This window comes from Spermophilus citellus, assembly GCF_964194105.1.
Source record: "Spermophilus citellus genome assembly, chromosome: 3".
NCBI classification, from domain to species: Eukaryota; Metazoa; Chordata; class Mammalia; order Rodentia; family Sciuridae; genus Spermophilus; species Spermophilus citellus.
The window spans coordinates 88808260-88827226 of record NC_138184.1 but is presented as its reverse complement, the minus strand read 5'-3'; the positions used below and the strand labels follow the sequence as shown (position 1 = coordinate 88827226).

General features: G+C 49.1%; 1 protein-coding gene and 1 long non-coding RNA gene across 3 annotated transcripts in view; both read right to left on the bottom strand.

Annotated features, from left to right (window-relative positions):
• LOC308644292 overlaps positions 1–18967 on the bottom strand; it is a 104095-nt gene that overhangs the window by 35606 nt on the left and 49522 nt on the right. The window lies entirely within an intron of this gene.
• On the bottom strand, positions 4520–18415 carry LOC308644917 (calcium release-activated calcium channel protein 1). 2 transcript variants are annotated; one of them, XM_081286747.1, is made up of 2 exons: positions 17939–18415; positions 4520–5507 (listed from the first exon to the last, which is right to left on the bottom strand). In XM_081286747.1, the coding sequence occupies exons 1-2, from the start codon at positions 18236–18238 to the stop codon at positions 4908–4910; spliced, it is 900 nt and encodes a 299-aa protein (XP_081142873.1). In that variant the 5' UTR covers positions 18239–18415; the 3' UTR covers positions 4520–4907. The 2 variants fall into 2 exon arrangements, with proteins under 2 accessions (XP_081142873.1, XP_081142874.1); XM_081286748.1 differs by lacking the exon at positions 17939–18415 and adding an exon at positions 17771–17924.

Below are 18967 nucleotides of genomic sequence, written 5' to 3'. Positions count from 1 at the left end.
TTGAGGCCAGCCTTAGCAACTTAACAAGACCCTCAAAATAAAAATAAAAAGGACTGGGAGTGTAGCTCAGTGGTGAAGCACCCTGGGTTCCCTTCCCAGTACCTAAATAAATTACCAAATAAAAGCTGTGGATGCCCAGGTCCCATTCCCAGGGAGTCCCATCTAGGATGAGGCCTAGGCATTCAAAGAGTTTCCCAGGGGTTTCTGATGTGGAGCTGAAGACAAGAACCCCTGACCTTCTGGCCATGGATCCCTAAGCTAGTGGCCAGTTTTGCTCTCTCTGTAAAATCATATTTAGAAACGTCACAGGAGTGTTTGGAGGACTTGATGCAATAGCATGTATTGAGGTTAACTGCAGACCATGTGCCCGGGAAGAGTTCTGCAGAATTCTAAGGTAGGCAGCATTCCTGAGAGATAAGAGGGACTCTTGCTTAATGCACCCTAGAGCTAGCCTGCCTGGGCCTGAGTTGTGCCTTCTTGGGAGTGTCACCCAAACTCTCAGTTTTCTGGGCTTCCTCACCTGTAACCTGGGTCAGAACAAGACTTAGCTGCCAGGGTTACTGTGGTTCATTACTACAAGGATGGAACCAAGCAGTGGTTTTAGACCAGGTGAGATTTTTTTATCCCCAGCACCTCAGACATTTGATAATGTCTGGAGACATTTCGAGCTGTCATGATTAGTGAAGCATGCTACTGGGGTCTGGCGGGTAGAGACTAGGGATGCTGCTCAATATGCTACAATGTAAGAATGCTGCAGGAGAGCTGTTCATCCCAGTCAACAGTGTCCAGGTAGAGAAACACTGAAATCCAGTGATGTTTGTAAAGCCCTCAGGATGTGCTAGGCACATAGTAAAAAGCTCAGTAAAGATGCTCCCTTCCCCCTGCATCCTAAGTGGCTTGACCCAGGGTGTGGTTCTGTCTGTACCAGACATCAGAATTAAGGCTGGCCATCACAGGATATAGAATCAACTACCAGATGCAGAGTGTTTATCCTATGCCCAGGCCTGTGTCAACAACTTCCTGTGCCTACTCTCCAGTGACTTTGCCGACTTGTGAGTTGTCCTGCTATTATTAATTCCATTTTAGAGGAGGAAACTGAGGGAGGTTCATAGGTCATCAAGCTAGTACTGTGCCTAAACTTGAATCTATCTGCTTTCAAGGCACGGGAGAGTATGTATAGAAGGTTACCATTTTGTTTTAGAAAAAGCTGGAGGAGGGAAGGTGTGTTTAAATATAAAATAGTACTAGGCAGGAGCCAAAACTGACAATAATGGTCATCTCTGGGGAGAACAGAGGATCTGGGAACAGGGGTGAGAGCAACTTTTCACTGTTATATTTGGAACCCTGTGAATGTATTATCTGCTGTATTCAAAATATAAATAAAATTGTAACTAAAGGACTGTGATCTTATTCATTTACTTGGATGCTGGGGATGGAACCCAGGGCCTCACAGATGCTAAGCAGATGCTCTACCACTGAGCTACACCCAGCCCCAGACTGCTCCTAACTATGAGTCTTGCCCAAGTTGCCTGGGCGTGAGACACCTGGGGTGCTTATTAGAAATAGATTCCAGAGACACACCTAAACCAACTTGAATCAGAATCTCCTGGGGGGTGGGGACTTGGAAATCTGCATCCTGCAAGCTAGGCCGGGGATTCTTGAGTCCAGGCAAGTTTAGGAAAGCAAATCTAAGACTATTAAGATCACAGCAGAAATGACTACTGCCAAATCCTGCGTCTCTGCAGAAGTAGTGAAGTAGAGATCTTAGGGTGCAGGGTGAATGTGAAGTCATAGGAGGGAGATGAGTATTAGGCTTACCAATGCCCCACCCAACTTTTATTTCAGCCAGAGCACCCCCCCCCTTTTTTTCTTGGTATCAGGGTTAAAAGGAGGGACACTTAATTACTAAGCCACATCCCCAGCCTTTTAAAAATTTTGAGACAGGGTCTCACTAAGTTGCTTAGGGCCTTGCTAAATTACTGAGGCTGGCCTTGAATTTGTGATCCTCCTGCCTCAGCCTCTGGAGCCGCCACTGGGATTATAGGAATGCACCATCGTGCCTGACTAGCCAGGGCACTTTCTAAAACCACTTTACATACTGAGTTTCTGAGATACAGAAATCTCAAACTCAGGGCCTATTGGGACCAGACAAGTAACAAGTGAACCTGGCCTGGTGTGGGACAAGAGGGAGAGGTGGAGGGGCTGGGGTTGTGGCTCAGTGATACAGTGTTTGCCTATCATGTGTGAGGCACTGGGTTCAATTCTCAGCATCACATAAAAATAAATAAATAAAATAAAGGTATGTGTCCATCTACAACTAAAAATATTTAAAAAAAAGAAAGAATGAAATAAAAAGAGGGAGAGGTGGAGACTGTGATAAAAATAGGCCTTGGGGAGAGAGGGTGGTGGCAACGCAGCTCCTGCTGCTTCTCTGCAAGGTAAGCCCAGCACTCCTGCATCTTCCCATTCTTCAAGCAAAACCAGAATAAGCCCAGGTAGGACTTTTGCACAGACCTTGTATCTGAGCAAGACTTTTCCTGGTCTGAACCTGCCTGGTGCCAGGTAAGGATGCTCAGGATTAAATGAGCTGATGGATATATCGGTGAATGGTGAACTAACATTTTTGCTTGTTTGTTTTAAATGGGTCCTGACACTATCTCTAAACTTATACACTATTTCTGCCAAAACACACACCCTGATTGTAATAATGAGAAAATATTAGAGAAACCAAATTGATAGGACATTCTACATAAAACCACAGGCCTGGACTCTGAAAATGTTAAAATTACAGAAGACAAGAAAGGCTGAGAACCTGTTCCAAACTAAAGGAGGTTAAGACAGGATGATTCATTGCTATGCATGGTTCAGGATTGGAAAAAGCATCATCAGAAGGTCATTTATTCCTGGGACAAGTGGGAAACCAAACATGTTAAACAACTAAAGGATATGACATGGAGTGGGGGGATTTATGCAGTCCAGCCTCATTTGTGGTCTCAGTATTTGTGAACTTGCCTACCTGCTGAGGTCTAACAAGAAGACGAATAATGCCTAACACTGCCTTGTTCTAGTTTCTGCTTCTATTATAAACAAGCGTCTTTTTCTTCTTCTTCTTCTTGGCAGTACTAGGGATGTAACCCAGGTACGCTACCAGGCTACATCCCCAGCTCTTTTTCCATTTCATTTTGAGACAAGGTCTTGCTAAGTCACCCAGGCTGGCCTGGAACTTGAGATCCTCTTCCCTCAGTCTCTTAAGTAGCTGAGATTACAGGTGTATACCACTGTGTCCAGCTTCACAGTTTAATATTTAGTGTTACATTTTGATCCTGCTATTTAAAATGGTCCCCAGTGGGCTGAGAATATAGTAGTTCAGTGGTAGAGGAGTGAGGCTAAGGCCCTGGGTTCAATCCCCAGCACAAAAAGAAAAGATTCCCAAATACAGTATTAGAAATCTGTCTAGCATTCCTAAACACAAGGTGATAATGTCTCTTACAGAGACAACATGTGTGTTAAATAAGCTTTGTTTAAAGTTCAATGGTAATGAATCAACAATAAAAATGTCTTTAAATAGGGGCTGGGGATGTGGCTCAAGCGGTAGCGCGCTCGCCCGGCATGCGTGCGGCCCGGGTTCGATCCTCAGCACCACATACCAACAAAGATGTTGTGTCCGCCAAGAACTAAAAAAAAATAAATATTAAAAATTCTCTCTCTCTCTCCCCTCTCTCACTCTCTCTTAAAAAAAAAAATGTCTTTAAATAGAATTACACCTAAAACAAGGTAATGTTTTCATTAAATGACAAAAATATCATACCAGAGGCTGGCAGGCAACCAACCCTGGATTTTCCCTAGGAGCAATGGCTCAGTACTGCTCACCTAAAGTTCATGGTGATTTATAGAATGCAACTACCTCAAATAAAAAGAAATGACTATACATATTTTAGTTACTATTTATACAGGTTTTCTGCAGGTTCCAAAGAGTTCTCGGGGGGAAAAAAAAATGTTGAGGCTGGGCGCCTGTAATCCCAGCGGCTCAGGAGTTGGAGGCAGGAGGATTGTGAGTTCAAAGCCAGCCTCAGCAATTTAGTGAGGTGCTAAGCAACTCAGTGAGATCCTGTCTCTAAATAAAATATAAAAAAGGACTGGGGATGTGGCTCAGTAATTGAGTGCCCCTAGTTCAATCCCCAGTACCTCCTCAAAATAAATAAATAGATAGATAAGAAAAAAGAAAAGAAAGAAATGGAAAAGGGGTTGGGAGTGTAGCTCAGTGGGAAAGTGCTTGCCTAGCCCGCACCACACCCTAGGTTCCATCCCTAGTACCACACATATGTACAGACACGGACACAAAAAACTTAAAAACTTATTTTATATTTTTCTCTGGTGCTAGGGATCAAACCCTGGGTCTCACAAATGCTAGGTAAGCACTCTGCCATTGAGCTACATCCCAACCCCTCCAAAATATTTTAAAAACTGTTTAGAGGCTTGCCTGACTTGGAACCAGGACACAACAAATACAGACACAAGGAAGAGGTGTCCCTTATGAGTATATTTATGTGCTAACACACATGCACACACTCGACACTCAACGGGGATGGAGGATGAGACGGAGAGGACAGGAAGCATCCGGGTGGCACTGGCACAGTGATGGAATAGGGACAAAGAGAGCATCTGTCCCCACTCTGGCCCCCACTGCCTCCTACCAGGAGGTGGCCCCGGAGCTGGAAGAACAGGAAGTGCTTACTCTCTTAGAGGAAAGTCTCAAAGTGCAGTAATTTCTTGTTTAAAAAGCCCCTTCCCTCTACTCTGTGCCCTGACCAAGCCCGGCCTCCTGCAGGCTGTCCTCAAAGCTGGGGCAGGACAAGGTCATGGGGAAGGGCATAAGGCCAAAGCTCTGAAGGGCCCAACAGGAGGGCTTAGGCATAGTGGCTGCCAGGTGTCAGGGGGTGGTCCCCTCTGTGGTCCAGCTGGTCCTGTAAGCGAGCAAACTCAGCCAGCTCGTTGAGCTCCTGAAACTGTCGGTCTGTCTTATGGCTGACCAGGGAGCGGTAGAAATGGACAGCAAAGACGATAAAGACCAGGCCGAAGGGGACCATGATGGTGGTAGAGGCGATGGCCGCTGCCTGACCTGGGGTGATGCCACTGCTGACATTGGTGGCCACACCGCTGGGTGAGGGTTTGCTGGTGGGGCGCGGCTGGCCTGGCTGTTTCTTGAGGGGCAAGAACTTGACCCAGCAGAGCAGCACCACCTCAGCCAGGAACAGCAGTGTGCCAATGACAGTGGAGAAGGCCCAGGCTAGCTCGATGTGGCGATGCATGCGCTCGTGGGGTGACTCCTTGACGGAATTGAGGTTGTGCACGTTGCTCACGGCCTCAATGTTGGGCAGGATGCAGGTGCTGATCATGAGTGCGAACAAGTGCACGGCCACCAGCACTGTGGTGCAGGCACTGAAGGCGATGAGCAGCCCTGGCGGGTAGTCGTGGTCAGCATCCAGCTGCACCTCCACCATGGCCACCTGGGGGAGAGAGACAGCAGGGTGAGTGGCAGGACTGAATGAACCACGTGCACATCTGGCCTCCCCAAAGCCAGGCATGGTGGTGAACACCTGTTGTCCCAGGTACCTGGACACTGAGGCGGAGAGCCATCTGAAAACAGCCTGGGCAGCTCAGTGAGACCCAATCACCAAAAAAAAAAAAAAAAAAAAAAAGAAAGAAAAAGAAAAAGAAAGAAAGAAAAAAATCAATCAAAAATAAAAGTAAGTTGGGCTGGGGTTGGAGCTTAGCAGTAGAGGCACTCTCCTTGCACATGTGAGACCCTGGGTTTGATCCTCAGCACCACATACAAATAAATAAATTAAATAAAGGTATTGTGTCCAACCACAACTAAAATATTAAAAAAATAAAAATAAGTAATCCTGTCTCTCATCAGGCTACGGGACCCTGGGCCAGTCACTTGCCTCTCTGAGCTTGTTTCCATATGTATATAATGGGGATAATGAAGCCTACCCACTTGGTTTTGAGGTAACAGAAAGAGATGCTGAAGACATAGCTCAGTTGGTAGAGTGCTGGCCTCGCATGCACAAGGTCCTGGGTTCAATCTTCAGCACCACAAATAAGTAGCAAAAAGAACTGGTGAAGAAAGCAAGCCTGGAGCTCATCAGCTGTGTGTCCCTCGGCAAGTCACTTAACCTGTCAGAGCCTCAACTTTGTTACCCATAAATAGGGGTATCATATTAATGCAAAGAATTACTTTAACAATTAAGTGAGAGTATCTGGTACAGGATAAACACCTCTCAAATTACATTACCAACCAATCACCATGAATGGACAAAATGGTTAAGTTTTAGATTGTGCATATTTTACCATGATTAAAAAATATATATAGGGGCTGGTGCTAGGGCTCAGTAGTAGAATGCTTGCCTAGCATGGTCAAGGCTGTGGATTCAATCCCCAGCATACCACCAAAAAATAAAAAATAAAAAAGAGGTAACCATCACCATCTCTGTTGGCATCAATTCTCACATCAAGCAGGGCTTCTCCTTTACACCCTGCCCTTGGGACAAAGAACAGGTTGGGGGATGGAGAGGTGAAGGCCCTCCCTCCTCAGGCCCCTTCTGAGAACACAGTACACAGACCAACAAGGAACCAAGAGGTTCCCAGAAGAGAGACACTCAACCCTGGTGTCCCAAGGCCTTCTCCTGCCCAGCTCCAGGGCAATGCACTGGTTGCCCTCCAGTTCCTGGAGACCTGTGGATCTGGGGGTCACCAAGGGCATGCTCCAGGCCTGCTACTTGCTCTTCTCACCTGGGCCTTGCCAATCACCCCTATGTGAAGGAGCCAGTTCATCAGATCTGGGCCAGAGGCAGCGGGCAGCAGGCAGGCTGCCAGGGTCTGCCTGCTCAGCAGGAGGGACGGGAGCAGCAGGCACCAGTGACAATAACATCAAAGGAAGCGTCTTTTTTTCGTGGTACTGGGGATTTAATCCAGGGTTGCTCTACTAATGAACCATGCCCCCAACCCCTTTTGTAATATTTGAGAGGGTCTGGCTACATTGTTGAAAGTCTCACCAAGTTGTGGAGGCTGGCCTTGAACTTGCAATTCTTCTACCTCAGCTTCCAGAGTGGCTGGGATTACAGCAGCGCACCACCAGGCCCAGTTAAAGACAGGGCTTTTTACAAAGCGACTGTGTGTGTGGCAGGCTCAAAGAGAGGGTGTGTGATGCTGGAGCATACCCACTAGCCTCACAGTGGCCTGCCCCACACGCTGAGCTCCGTGCACCTCTAGGTAGCAGGGTGGGCTCCTTCCTCCTCACCAGCTCTCCTCTGCCAGGCTGCCTGGCTTTGAACCCTGATTCCTCTCCCTTAATTAGGCTGTGTGACTCTGGCAGTTTCCTTCAACTTTCTATGCCTTAGTTTCCACTTCTGTGAAATGGGAATAATAGCACAGGCCTCAGAGGGTTGTCAGGAGGACTGAGTTAATCCATGTGACCTATTTAGTGCCAGGCACACAATAGAATGGCACAAAAAGTGAGTTCAGTTTGGAAACTTCACCCTAAAAACCCACTGTCTCTTCCTGAAATCCCCTTCTAACCCCCGGCGGGGTCTCTAGCCTCCAGATGGAGGAGCAGGATTAGCCAGAGAGCAGCAAGGCCAGTCAGCACACCTGGCTCCTGCTTCTACCTGGCACACTGGTAAAGACTCTGCCCTGTCTGTAAGGGAGGGAAGCAGCAGGAATAAGGTCAGTCTAGAGCTGACCTTTGAGGATGGAGGAAAGGGATGGACGACTTCAAAACACCCAGTTTATATCCTCAAGGACCTTTTCAATGGGATTCACAGACTTGTGCTTGAGAATTCCCGCATCTGACAGGGATATATACACTTTTCAGCCAGTGAGTTTACAAAACAGTTCAAACTCATGTAAATTTGGGGCAGTGCCATCAGAATTTTGACTGTTTTTCTTTTAAGATCATTGGTGGCCTAAAGCCAACGCTGAGCATTCCTAATCCATGCGGGTGAGGGTGTTAGGCATCTCAGCCCATGCGGGTGAGGGACTGAGGCAGCAAGGCAGGCCACCAGGGCAGGCAGATCAAGGGCCATATTCCAAGGCTCCTTGCTCTGCCCCCAGGCTGCCCACACCTGGAAAAGTGGGGGCACCCTCTGCAGCCAGGCCTCCTGACACCTCCCCATACTTCCTCTTCCTGTTTTGGCCTGTTGTCCTGGAACCTGAAACCTGAGAAAGGACAAGTAGGGGAACTGCGGCTGGTTTACCCCAGGCCCACTAGTTACTGATCTACTCAATGGGAATGTCTAGCGTCCTCAGGTAGGTCAGGCCCTAAGCCAGGCACCGGGGTGTCTCTGGCGGAAGGGATGAGTACAGTTAACTCTCAATCTGCTCCCCACCTGGTGCCTCCCCTGCATCCCAGCCACCTCCAGGTCATGTGGTCATGTATCTCCCCATTTAGAGAATCCTTCAGCACCCAGACCCACAGCTGGGTGTGAAACTGGCACCTTCATTTACAAAGCTGGTGACCTTGGACAAGTATTTCAACCTCTGTGTGACCCAGTTTCTGCATCTATAAAATAGGGGCCCACTCCTTATGGTCACTCTAAAGTTAATGAAGAGAGCCATTTGAACAAGACCTGGCATGCAATAAACTTAAAATGTTGACGATTCTTAGTAATACCTCTATTCTTCCTTTACAAATGAGGAAACTGAGGCTCTGAGAAGTGAGATCAGCTGTTCCCAAGAGCTCCCTGGCTGCTGCGTGGGGGATCCCAACTCCAAGCCTCTTGGAAGCCTGTGAGCAACGGGAATCACAGAGTGCGGCTGCCGAGGAGGTTAAATGAGGTTTTGACGTCTAAATGTTTAGCATAGGACCAGCCGCAGGAGAAGCTAATAAATCTTAGTTAAAAAGAAAAACAGCTTGAAGCGGAAGAGAAATAGCTCCCGGACACTCTGGCCTGGGGCCGGAGGGGGCTGAGCCCATGCGCCCCAATTCCGTCCCTCACTCTGGACCTTACCTGCCCCATGTGAGGTAGCCAGGTCGCCCAACCCTGGCACAAGGAGAATGTGTACCTTGTACCACACCTGGCCAGATGGCCACCTCTGCAGGACAGAGCCCACTCCACACCATTTGTCACACCCATGGCCTCCAGGGCCAGAAAACTAAGTTTTCTGCAGCTGCTGAGACACACCCAGCCTGGAGATGCCAAAACTAGCCAGCCCTCCTCAGGCCTTAGGCTGAGGAGAGGCTGGGCCCTCTGAGGAAGAGGAAGGGGCCTCTTCCTGTGTTCCGGAAGAAACCCCATTACCTCACTGGACTCTACCATTCCTAGAACTCCGGCTGCACAGGTAGGCTGAATGTACCATTGTCACATCTGGAACCAAGTTCAATGCCATGGGGCTGCCTACAACAAAGGACTCAGAGTGAGAAAAAAGAACAGTTGTCGTCAATCATAGACCTCAATGGAAACTATTCACAGGCATAAAAGTCGTTGCTTTTTCCAGAAAGCTTCCTGCTTGGGAAATGTCCCCATGGGTGGGGAGAGTAAAATCAGGGGGACCTCACAGAATCTGGCAGCTGACTGCCAGGGCCCCAGAGGAGTCCCAGAGACATCAGATCAGATCAGATTGCATGCAGCTTCACAAGGTAAATATAGCCCGAGAGCTGGGCCCATAAACCCAAAATAAACAGCTCTCAGCCAGCCAGTCATGAGCCTCTTTGAACCTGGACACACCGGGCTTCCTTGGGATAGGAACGGGGAAAGACCACCAGCCCCGCCTCACTCTGGTCCAGGGACCCCTGCTGGAGATGCCAAGCCTTAAATGAGGCCCCTAAAGGATTACATGATTCTGCAGAGGGCAGGGCCTGACTGACATGACTTGGCCAGGAGTTTGCCCACCCCACCTGAATGCCAGCCACCCCTCTTCATTCCTGCTGGGCTCCATGGAGACCTGGGGCACCTGGTGGTCCAGGTCCCTCTGAGGCAATCCTTCTCCCATAACTGGCCTCACCCCAGCACCCACAGATGGGGGGAATGACTTTTCTCTCCTTAGCTAGGCCTTCTCTTGTTAACCTTTTAGGAGGGTGGGCAGCTACAGCCCAAGGCCTCAGTCAGTGGTCTATAAACTCTTCTTTTTTTTTCTTTCTTTCTTTGATGCTGGGGATTAAACCCAGGGCCTCACACATGCTAGGCAAGTGCTGTACCACTGAGCTACATCCCCAGCTCTACAAACTCTTTTGACTAACACAGCCTACTAGTCCCAAATGTTTCTATAAATACACACACTTTTATAATAGAAATGAAAGTTCTACCAAACACCACTTATCCTTGAAGCATGCCAATAGCCTGTTCTTACAAGACACGCGCACGCTGCTGTTGTTTCATTTAATTCGTGCTTCATTTGAAAAAACTGATCGCATGCCTGTGATCCTAGTGGCTTAGGAGGCTGAGTCAAGAGGATCCCGAGTTCAAAACCAGCAACTTAGTGAGGCCCTAAGCAACTCAGCGAGATCCTCTCTCTAAATTAAAAAAAAAAAAAAAAAAAAAAAAAAAAAAATATATATATATATATATATATATATATATATATATATATAAAGGACTGGGCATGTGGCTCAATTGAGCACCCCTGGGTTCAATCACTGACCAAAAAAAAAAAAAAAAAAGAATGTGCAGATATTATCTTCCAAGTCTCCAAGTCACAGCTGTCCCTGGACCCCAGGTGAGGAGGATCAGGGCCATTTGTTCATTCAGGGAAAATAGTTACCTGTCTAAAAAAACTATGTACCTCTGCTAGAGAGGAATTAGAGAATAGACAGCAAGATCCCTGCCTAGTAATGGGGATATTAGGATGACAGGCACTAAACACTTAAATATTTCCAGACATGTGAAGTGCCTTCAATCAATGCTATCCCTTTGCCACATTTACCAACTATGTCCTAAAAATGGAATTAGTTCAGTGTGCTGTCACACGCCTCTAATTCCAGCTACTTCAGAGGCTGAGACAGGAGGATCACAAGCTTCAGGCCAATCTCAGCAACTTAGACGTGGCTTCAAAATAAAATGTAAAAAAGGGGGTACAGCTAAGTGGTACAGCATTTGCCCAGCACATGTGAGGCCCTGGGTTCATCCCCAGTATAGGGCAAAAAAAGAAAAAAGTCGGGGCTGGGGATGTGGCTCAAGCGGTAGCGCGCTCTCCTGGCATGCGTGCGGCCCGGGTTCGATCCTCAGCACCACATACAAACAAAGATGTTGTGTCCGCTGAGAACTAAAAATAAATAAATTAAAAAAAAAAAAAAAAGAAAAGAAAAGAAAAAAGTCTTGCTCCCTCTACTTTCCACTGTGGGTCTCAATAAAAGGAGGCTGAAGGAATATAAACAGGGAGGCCTGACTTTAACCATTTCAGCCCAGGGTCTCCAAAGTGTCTGGAGGACAATCACAGGTGATCCCCTGGGAAACAGAACATCCTATTAGACCTTCTACGACACTTACTGATTATTTACCTTGTCCTTTCCACATTTATTCTGTATTCTTATACTTACATATTACAGCACATGTATCATTTATTTCCTTATAAATTGGTGAGGCTAAGTGCTAAAGTTCTTTGTTAGGAATATATGCTCAAAAATTTGGAGACTGGGGCTGAAGGCGTAGCTCAGTTAGAACACCTGCCTAGTATGGTTGAGGCCCTGGGTTTGAATACCAGCACCAAAAAAAAAAAAAAAAAAAAAAAAGTCTGGAGACCACAGCATAAGTAAAATTTTATTGGCATAAGCCACGTCCATAATTTACATATAGCCTCTGGCAAATGGCAATGTTGAGTGGTTACCCCTGAGAGCTAGTGAACTGCCCTTTGCAGACAGGTTGGCCATCCCTGGGTTAGCTCCATGCTCCCTGAAGGCAACTAACTGTCCAATCACAGTCCCACAAGACTCTACGCATCTGATCAGTCTGACATTTCGGTGAGTACATTAAAGGGCATTTAACAGTTCCATCAGAGGGAAATCTGCTGACTTATGTTTAAATTTTACATTCGGTTTCCTTCCTCCAAGGAACTCTACCCCCACCTCTGCCACCGACGATGCGCTCTTTCCCAGCCAGGGACCCAGCAGCCACAGGGCTCTCTATACTGCTCCTCACTGAGAACTCCAGAAATAGGCCACAGGGGCATTTGTGAAGTTTTACAAAAGGCTTCTCTGCTGGGCGGAGGACACCTTCCTCTTGAGGCATTCAGCAAAATTCCATCTACACACACCCCGGGGTATAAATCTAGCATGCAGAACTGAGAATCTGGAAGATTCCAAGGACCCAGGTCTCAATCCGCTGAGCAGGGTGAGGCAAGAGGATGGGAAAGGAGAGAAGACTACAATCAGACAGACCAGCGCTTCAGTCCTCCTAGCTGGTGATCTCAACCTCCTGTCTACAGAACACATTTTGAAGACCTATTGTGAGGATTAAACAAGAATGAAAGGAAAGGGTTGGGACTCATGCCTGGCACAACAGGGGTTTGGTAAATAGTAACCACCTTCGTTGTTAGTATCACAGAATTCACGCAACTCCTTGAAAACCTTTGATGGCTCCCCATTGCCTGCACAAGAGTTTAAGCTTCTTCAACAGCCAACCAAAGGTCCTTCATCATAGTACACACCCACAACCTCAGCCATATCCCTGCTTCTCCCTGAGACTGTAACTTCTCAATTCTGTAACGGTTCTTGCCATTGCCTGGCTAGAGGGCTCTTCTCCAAGCCCTAACTCTGCCATCCTCAAGGTACAGCTGCAATCCCATTTTTCCAACTCAACTCTTAGGAAGCAGCCCTGACACCATGGGTACAAGGATAAGCAAGTTCTGGATAACAAGTCAGGTACTGTATAGAAGTGCTTTGAACACTAACTCAGTGAATCCTCAACCCGATGAGGTTGGCACTATTTATTCCTGCTTTTTCGGTGGAAGATGGGAAAGAACCTAGCAGGGCCTTTGTACATGCAGGCCTTGCACCATTGAGCTATATCCCCAGAACTTTTTATTGGTGATACTGGGGAATCAAATGAGGGGGAACTTTACCACCTCCAGCCCTTTTTATTTTGAGACAGAGTTTTGCGAAATTGTCCAGGTTGGCTTTGAACTTGAGATCCTCCTGCCTCAGCCTTCCCATTACCTAGGATTACAAGTGTGAGGAAACTTAGGCCCAGAGAGTTTAAGTGATTTCTCTAGGGTCTCACAGTCATAAGAGACAGACCTGGGACTTGAACCCAAGTTGTCTGGCTAGGGTCAACGTTTCTGCTTTCCTCTACTACATAGCTTCTCAGCTCTGTCTTCCTACAACTCTTGGATGTTTCCTCTCTTCCTCTATCACAATCCCAAGGCTCTGTGGCTTCCCAGTCAGGTGACCTCAGGCAAATGATTCATCTGGGATGACCACCAACCTTTAGCAGGCTATAGGAAGCTAGATGATATACTTGGAGCATCTGGCACTATCTAGCTGAGTGCAAGAGCCCAGTCAACCACAGCAGTAACCATTACTCCCAGGGATTAGGACTGAGTGGAAATAGTCATTTCTTGCTCATCTCCATGCCCCCTGAATGCCAATCATGTCCTGGAGGCTCACTAACATCTCGTGATTTGAGTGCTTCCTTCCAGCTTATTTTCACAGGAATCCCAACAAACTTCTGAACCTGCTTTGGAACCTGGAAACAAAGGGTGCTGGCAGGCAGAGAATTTGAGGAGGCAGATAATCCAAAGATAATTGATCCCAGGTCGTGGAAAGCATTTTGTTTACGGCAGCAGGGCGACCTTCCCAATTATGGTCTGCTTAGGCTAACGTTACAGCCTGCCCTCCCCGGTAGACTGGATCACAACGCCTGCTTACCACAGTCCTGCAGGGGACAGGGACAAGCTGGGACTGGTTTACCTGTGGCTGAGAGGTGATCGACACACAGAGGCATGAAGCAACGTCCCCAAGGATACCCTCAGATCCAGGGCCCCTTTTTTGGGGGAGAGGGCGGTACCTGTGCTTGAACTCAGGGGTACTAGACCACTGAGCCACATCCCCAGCCCTATTTTGTATTTTATTTGGAAACAGGGTCTCACTGAGTTGCTTAGCACCTTGCTTTTGCTGAAGCTGGCTTTGAACTTGTGATCCTCCTGCCTCAGCCTCCCAAACTGTTGGGATTACAGGTATGCGCCACCACATCTGGCCCAGGGGCCCTTGTTTTGTATTAGCAGAGCCCAGGTACATTTCTATGAACAGGTGGTTGCTTGTAGAAATGCTGTCGGGGGCCGGAACCCTGTCTACCAACCAGAGAGCGTCCAGCCAAAGTGTACATCATCAGATGCTGAAAGTCTTCAATGCTTCAAGGGCCCAGTCTGGCCTTAAAACGAATCCTTATGGTAGTCAAGAGGAGACTCTTTCCACTTTCGTATACATGAGAAAACTGGCTTCAAAGCAGTAAAGCATCTTGCCCTGGGTCCCCAGGCCTATCCCCAACACTTTTGGGCACTGGGCCAGGCCTCTCCCCTGAATAGAGAATCATTGAATTCTTACCAGGCTTTTTGGAAGATCCCCCCTCAACCTCACCTGGTGAGCAGGTAAATTTGGCATTCTAGGAAACTCTCCTGCCTCCTAGAGTTCAAAGGTCATGTTAGCTCCTAGATATTCTGGGTCTGTAGGAAGGAAGCCTTCTGGGGGCAGGAAGCTGGTTGTGCTGACTCATAGGCCAAGGGAGAGTAATCCAGGAAACTTGTCATTCTGTTGTCATGGTGTCAGGGCTGCCAGGCCCCCCTTCTTCTCTGAGGCTCACTCAAGGACCGGGTGGAGAACCGTCAGATCGCCCACCTTGCACCCAGATCTCTCCCATAGAATTCCGGCTTCGGGGTAAACAGTTACCCTTTGGTAACTGCTGCCCCAGAATGGAGGCTGTCCCAGAGTTCAGCCCTTCCCTGCCTGCAGAACTTGGGGGTTCCTTCAGCAGTGCTAGGAAGCCTTCTCCACACAGGCTGAGGAAAATAAAGGTCCTAAGAGACAGTGTGGGTGAGTCAAGGCCCACCCAAGGATCACTGTTGCCCGCCTCTCGACTTCCCCTGCCCTTGTTTTTAGCAAGAGGAAGAAGGCCTGTTTTCGTCAGGAGGAAGAGAATTTGAGAAGCCAGAAAGTGTTACCCATCGGATCCTCACCCGTACTGGGGTGAGAAGGTGTCTGGGACAACTACGATTTATAACCCCAAGGAAAAGGGACCAGGCATCCCACCATCTCAAACCCAGAGCGGTGCAGGGAAAAGCTGACAACTGGTGGCTCCCTCCCCATAAGTTGAAAAAAACTTTCTTTGGTTTCAAAGAAACTGTTTTGCTCTTTCTTTTCCCTAAGCCTGGTCCTACCATGTTGCTAGCTGGACACTGATCAGAGCTTTGTGCACCAGCAGACCTGGGTCCAAATCCAGCTCCACCACACTAGCTGTGTGGCCTTGGGAAAGTCTCTTGACAAAAATCAAGAGATTGGGCTGGGGATGTGGCTCAAGCGGTAGCGCGCTCGCCTGGCATGCGTGCGGCCCGGGTTCGATCCTCAGCACCACATACCAACAAAGATGTTGTGTCCGCCGAGAACTAAAAAATAAATATTAAAAATTCTCTTTCTCTCTCTCTCTCTCCTCTCTCACTCTCTCTAAAAAAAAAAAAAAAAAAAAAAAAAAAATCAAGAGATTGCTGAGGAGTGAGGTTAGAGGGGAGGAAACCTGCACACAGTGGTGCTGAGGATCAAATCCAGGGTCCCACACGTGCGAGGCAAGCGCTCCGCTGCTGAGCCATAACCCCAGCCCTGAAAAGTCAACTATTTTTAAGAGATTTTTTTTTTTTTTTTTTTTTTTGGTGCTGGGGGTTGAACTCAGGGCCTTGTTCAGAGTTCAGCCCTTGTGAGACAAGCACTTTACCAACTGAGTTATACCCCAGCCCCTCTTAAGAGATTCTTTAGGCACAAGACAAACTGGTCACTTAGAATTTTAGACTGACAGAATAGAATTCCATCATTTTGTCCTAAACAAAAAAATTCGAGATCTCCCCCTTTACTCTCCTCTCTCGGATCTCCTCTTTTTTTTTTTTTAAAGAGAGAATTTCAATATTTATTTTTCAGTTTTCCGCAGACACAACATCTTTGTTTGCATGTGGTGCTGAGGATCGAACCCGGGCCGCATGCAGGCCAGGCGAGCGCGCTACCGCTTGAGCCACATCCCCAGCCCCTCAGATCTCCTCTTAAGGGATCCCTCAATTTCATTCTCAATTGGGAAGAGAAATCTTTTTATCATTTCAGAAATCAAGATCCAGGGGCTTGGTAGAGTGCTTGCCTCACATGCACAAGGCCTGGGTTCAATCCCCAGCACCATAAAAAAAGAAAAAAGAAATCAAGATTCAGGGCTGGGGTGGTAGTCAGGAAGATCACGACTTAAACTGACCCTGTCTCAAAATAAAAATTATAAAGGGGGTTGGGGGGCTGGGGTTTTGGCTCACTGGTAGAGCACTTGCCTAGCATGTATGAAGCACTTGGTTCAATCCTCAGCATTGCATATAAATAAATAAAATAAATATATTGTATCCATCTACAACTAAAAATATTTTTCTAAAAATTAGGGCTGTGATTGTGGCTCGGCATGAGAGTGCTTGCCTAGCAGGTTTGAGGCCCTGAGTTTGATCCTCAGCCCCACATAAAGATTTTTTTTTTTAATTAATTAAAAAGGGCTGGGAATGTAGCTCAGTGGTAAAGTGCTCACTTAGCATGTACAAGGCCCTAGGTTCAATTCCCAGTGCTAAAAAAGATAATAAATAAATAAATAATGTCTAGAGGGGATAGTGGTTTGCCTGAGGTCACACAGGCAGCAAGTGGCAAAGCTGGAGAGCTGCTTCCTGACCCCTAATCTCCTGGCCTTTCCACTGTGGCCCAGTGTACTCTGGGCCCTGCTGCACTGGCCCACTTGTTTGTAGAGCACAAGGAGAGACCCAGCCACACACTCCCTTCCCAAGAAAACATCAGGGTGCAGCCACTCCCATCCTCAAGGCCAAGGGCTTAGCTCATCATAGGGGAGGCTGGAGTGCTGGGGTGGGAGGGTAGGCTCTGTTAATGCAGGCTGATGTCACTGAAAGCAATAATGATGTAGTTGTTATGCAGTGTCCTGTCCCAGAAAAACGCCAAGATCCCAGGCCTGAAGGTATCCCCAGAGCCACTTCTGGGACCAAATCTGCAGCCTTCCCCACCCCACACAGAGGCTTCTCACTTCAGCTCCTTGGGATCAAAGGAGAGGAAAACATGCCTGCAATCAAAGAAGAGCCTGTTCAAGGGGAACATGTCCCACCTCCTCCCCCACACCCAGTGACTCAGTGGCTAGTTTCAGGAGAAGAAACTGAGGATGGAAAGTGGTTGTCAAACTCCCAGGCTGAGGCTCTCGGAAAGTGGGGCGAAAAAAAAGGGTGTCAGGAAATCCCCTCTACTAGTTGATAAAAGAATATAGCCAACACCTTCCGGCCTCAGCTGTTGGGGCACAAGACAGCTCCGGGATCTCCCTATCCTCACCTCCGGACATCTGCACCCAAATAGGTCGGACGCTCTAAGTTCCTCCTTTTTCCCTGACTCATCACGCGGGGTGGTATTCTTACAGATCTAACTTTGGGGACGCATCATTCGTGCTATGTCCCTTTCCCATTTGCTGCACCCTACTTGCTCTGGTTAAGGCACCTGTATCCCTGAACACCTGCACGACTTGTCACCACCCCACATCGGGTGTCCAGTGTCGCCCACCTCTCCTCACGTCCAGCGCCTCTCGCCCCCCTCTCGCGTCCACGACGGCTTCTCCCAGCTCTTCCCCTCACCGCGGCCCGCCCAGCCTGCTCCCCAGTGGGCCCCGTCGGGGCTGCGGGCGGGAGCGGCCGGAGCAGGAGGGGGGAGGGCAGGGCGGCCCGAGCTCACCATGGCGAAGCCGGAGAGCAGAGCCGAGGTCCGGCTGGAGGCTTTGAGCTTGGCGCGGCTCAAATAGAGCTTACGCCAGGACAGCGCCTGCATCGAGTGCTCGTTGAGGCTCATCACCTCGGAGTAACTCTGGCCGATCCAGTCCGGATAGCTGACGGCGGACGGCGGCGGTGGGGCACCCGGGGGCTCCCCGTCCCCGCTGCGGCGGCGGCTCCGGCGGCTGCCGCTGGTGGTGCTGCCGCCGCTGAGGGGAAGCTCCGGGCTGCTGCTGCTCGGGGGCGGGGCGGGCTCCGAATGCATGGAGCACGCTGCAAAGGCGCGGGCCGGCCCGGGCGCCTGCGAAGGCAGCGGTCGCGGCTCCCGCCGCACCGCCGCCTGCCCCCCACGCGGGCCTGGCCTCTCCCGGCCGGCCGCACAGGACAAGGAGGAGGTGTAGTAAGCAGCTGCAGCTCCAGCTCTCAGGCCCGTCGCGCCGCTCGCCAAAACCCCAGGCGGTCGCGACCCGAGCCTGCGCGCGGGCCAGCGTCCCGTCCCGGGTCCGGACCCTCGGCGCGTACAGCGATTGGCCGCCGCCCCGGCGTTATTTGCATGCGTCCCTCCCACTGGGCCCCGCCCACCACTGGGTGGGCACCGCCTACGAGGGTCATGTGACCCACTGCCTCTGATAGCACCGCCCACAGCCGCGGGCGCGCAGCTGCTCGTGTCCGCGCCTCTTCCTGGAAGCGCCACAAGCCCGCAGGCTTTGCTGCGCTCCTGCTTCTGGCGTGTCCCTTCGCAGCTGTGCTATGGCCCTGCTCTCAGAGCTCAGACTCCTGGGTCGGGCCGTCTAAGGTCACCTTTGAGCGCCTTCTGAGGCACGTTTCCCCCTTCGAACAAGGTGGCGCAAGGTCTGTTGGAAAAACTGCAAGCTGAGGTCTGAAGTTGTTTCGGTGTTTATTGAATGCCTACTGGGTGCCAACACTGTTCCTGGCGCTAAGGACAGGTAGGCTGGTGAACAAGAGAGACAAGATACCTTGCTCTCTTGGAGCT

Excerpts from the sequence above, each read along its gene's own strand:
- LOC308644917 (XM_081286747.1), bottom strand. The coding sequence starts at position 18,238 with ATGCATTCGGAGCCCGCCCCGCCCCCGAGCAGCAGCAGCCCGGAGCTT. Across the intron at positions 5,508-17,938 it reads TGCTCTCCGGCTTCGCCATG|GTGGCCATGGTGGAGGTGCA; the intron begins GTGAGCTCGGGC and ends TCTCTCCCCCAG.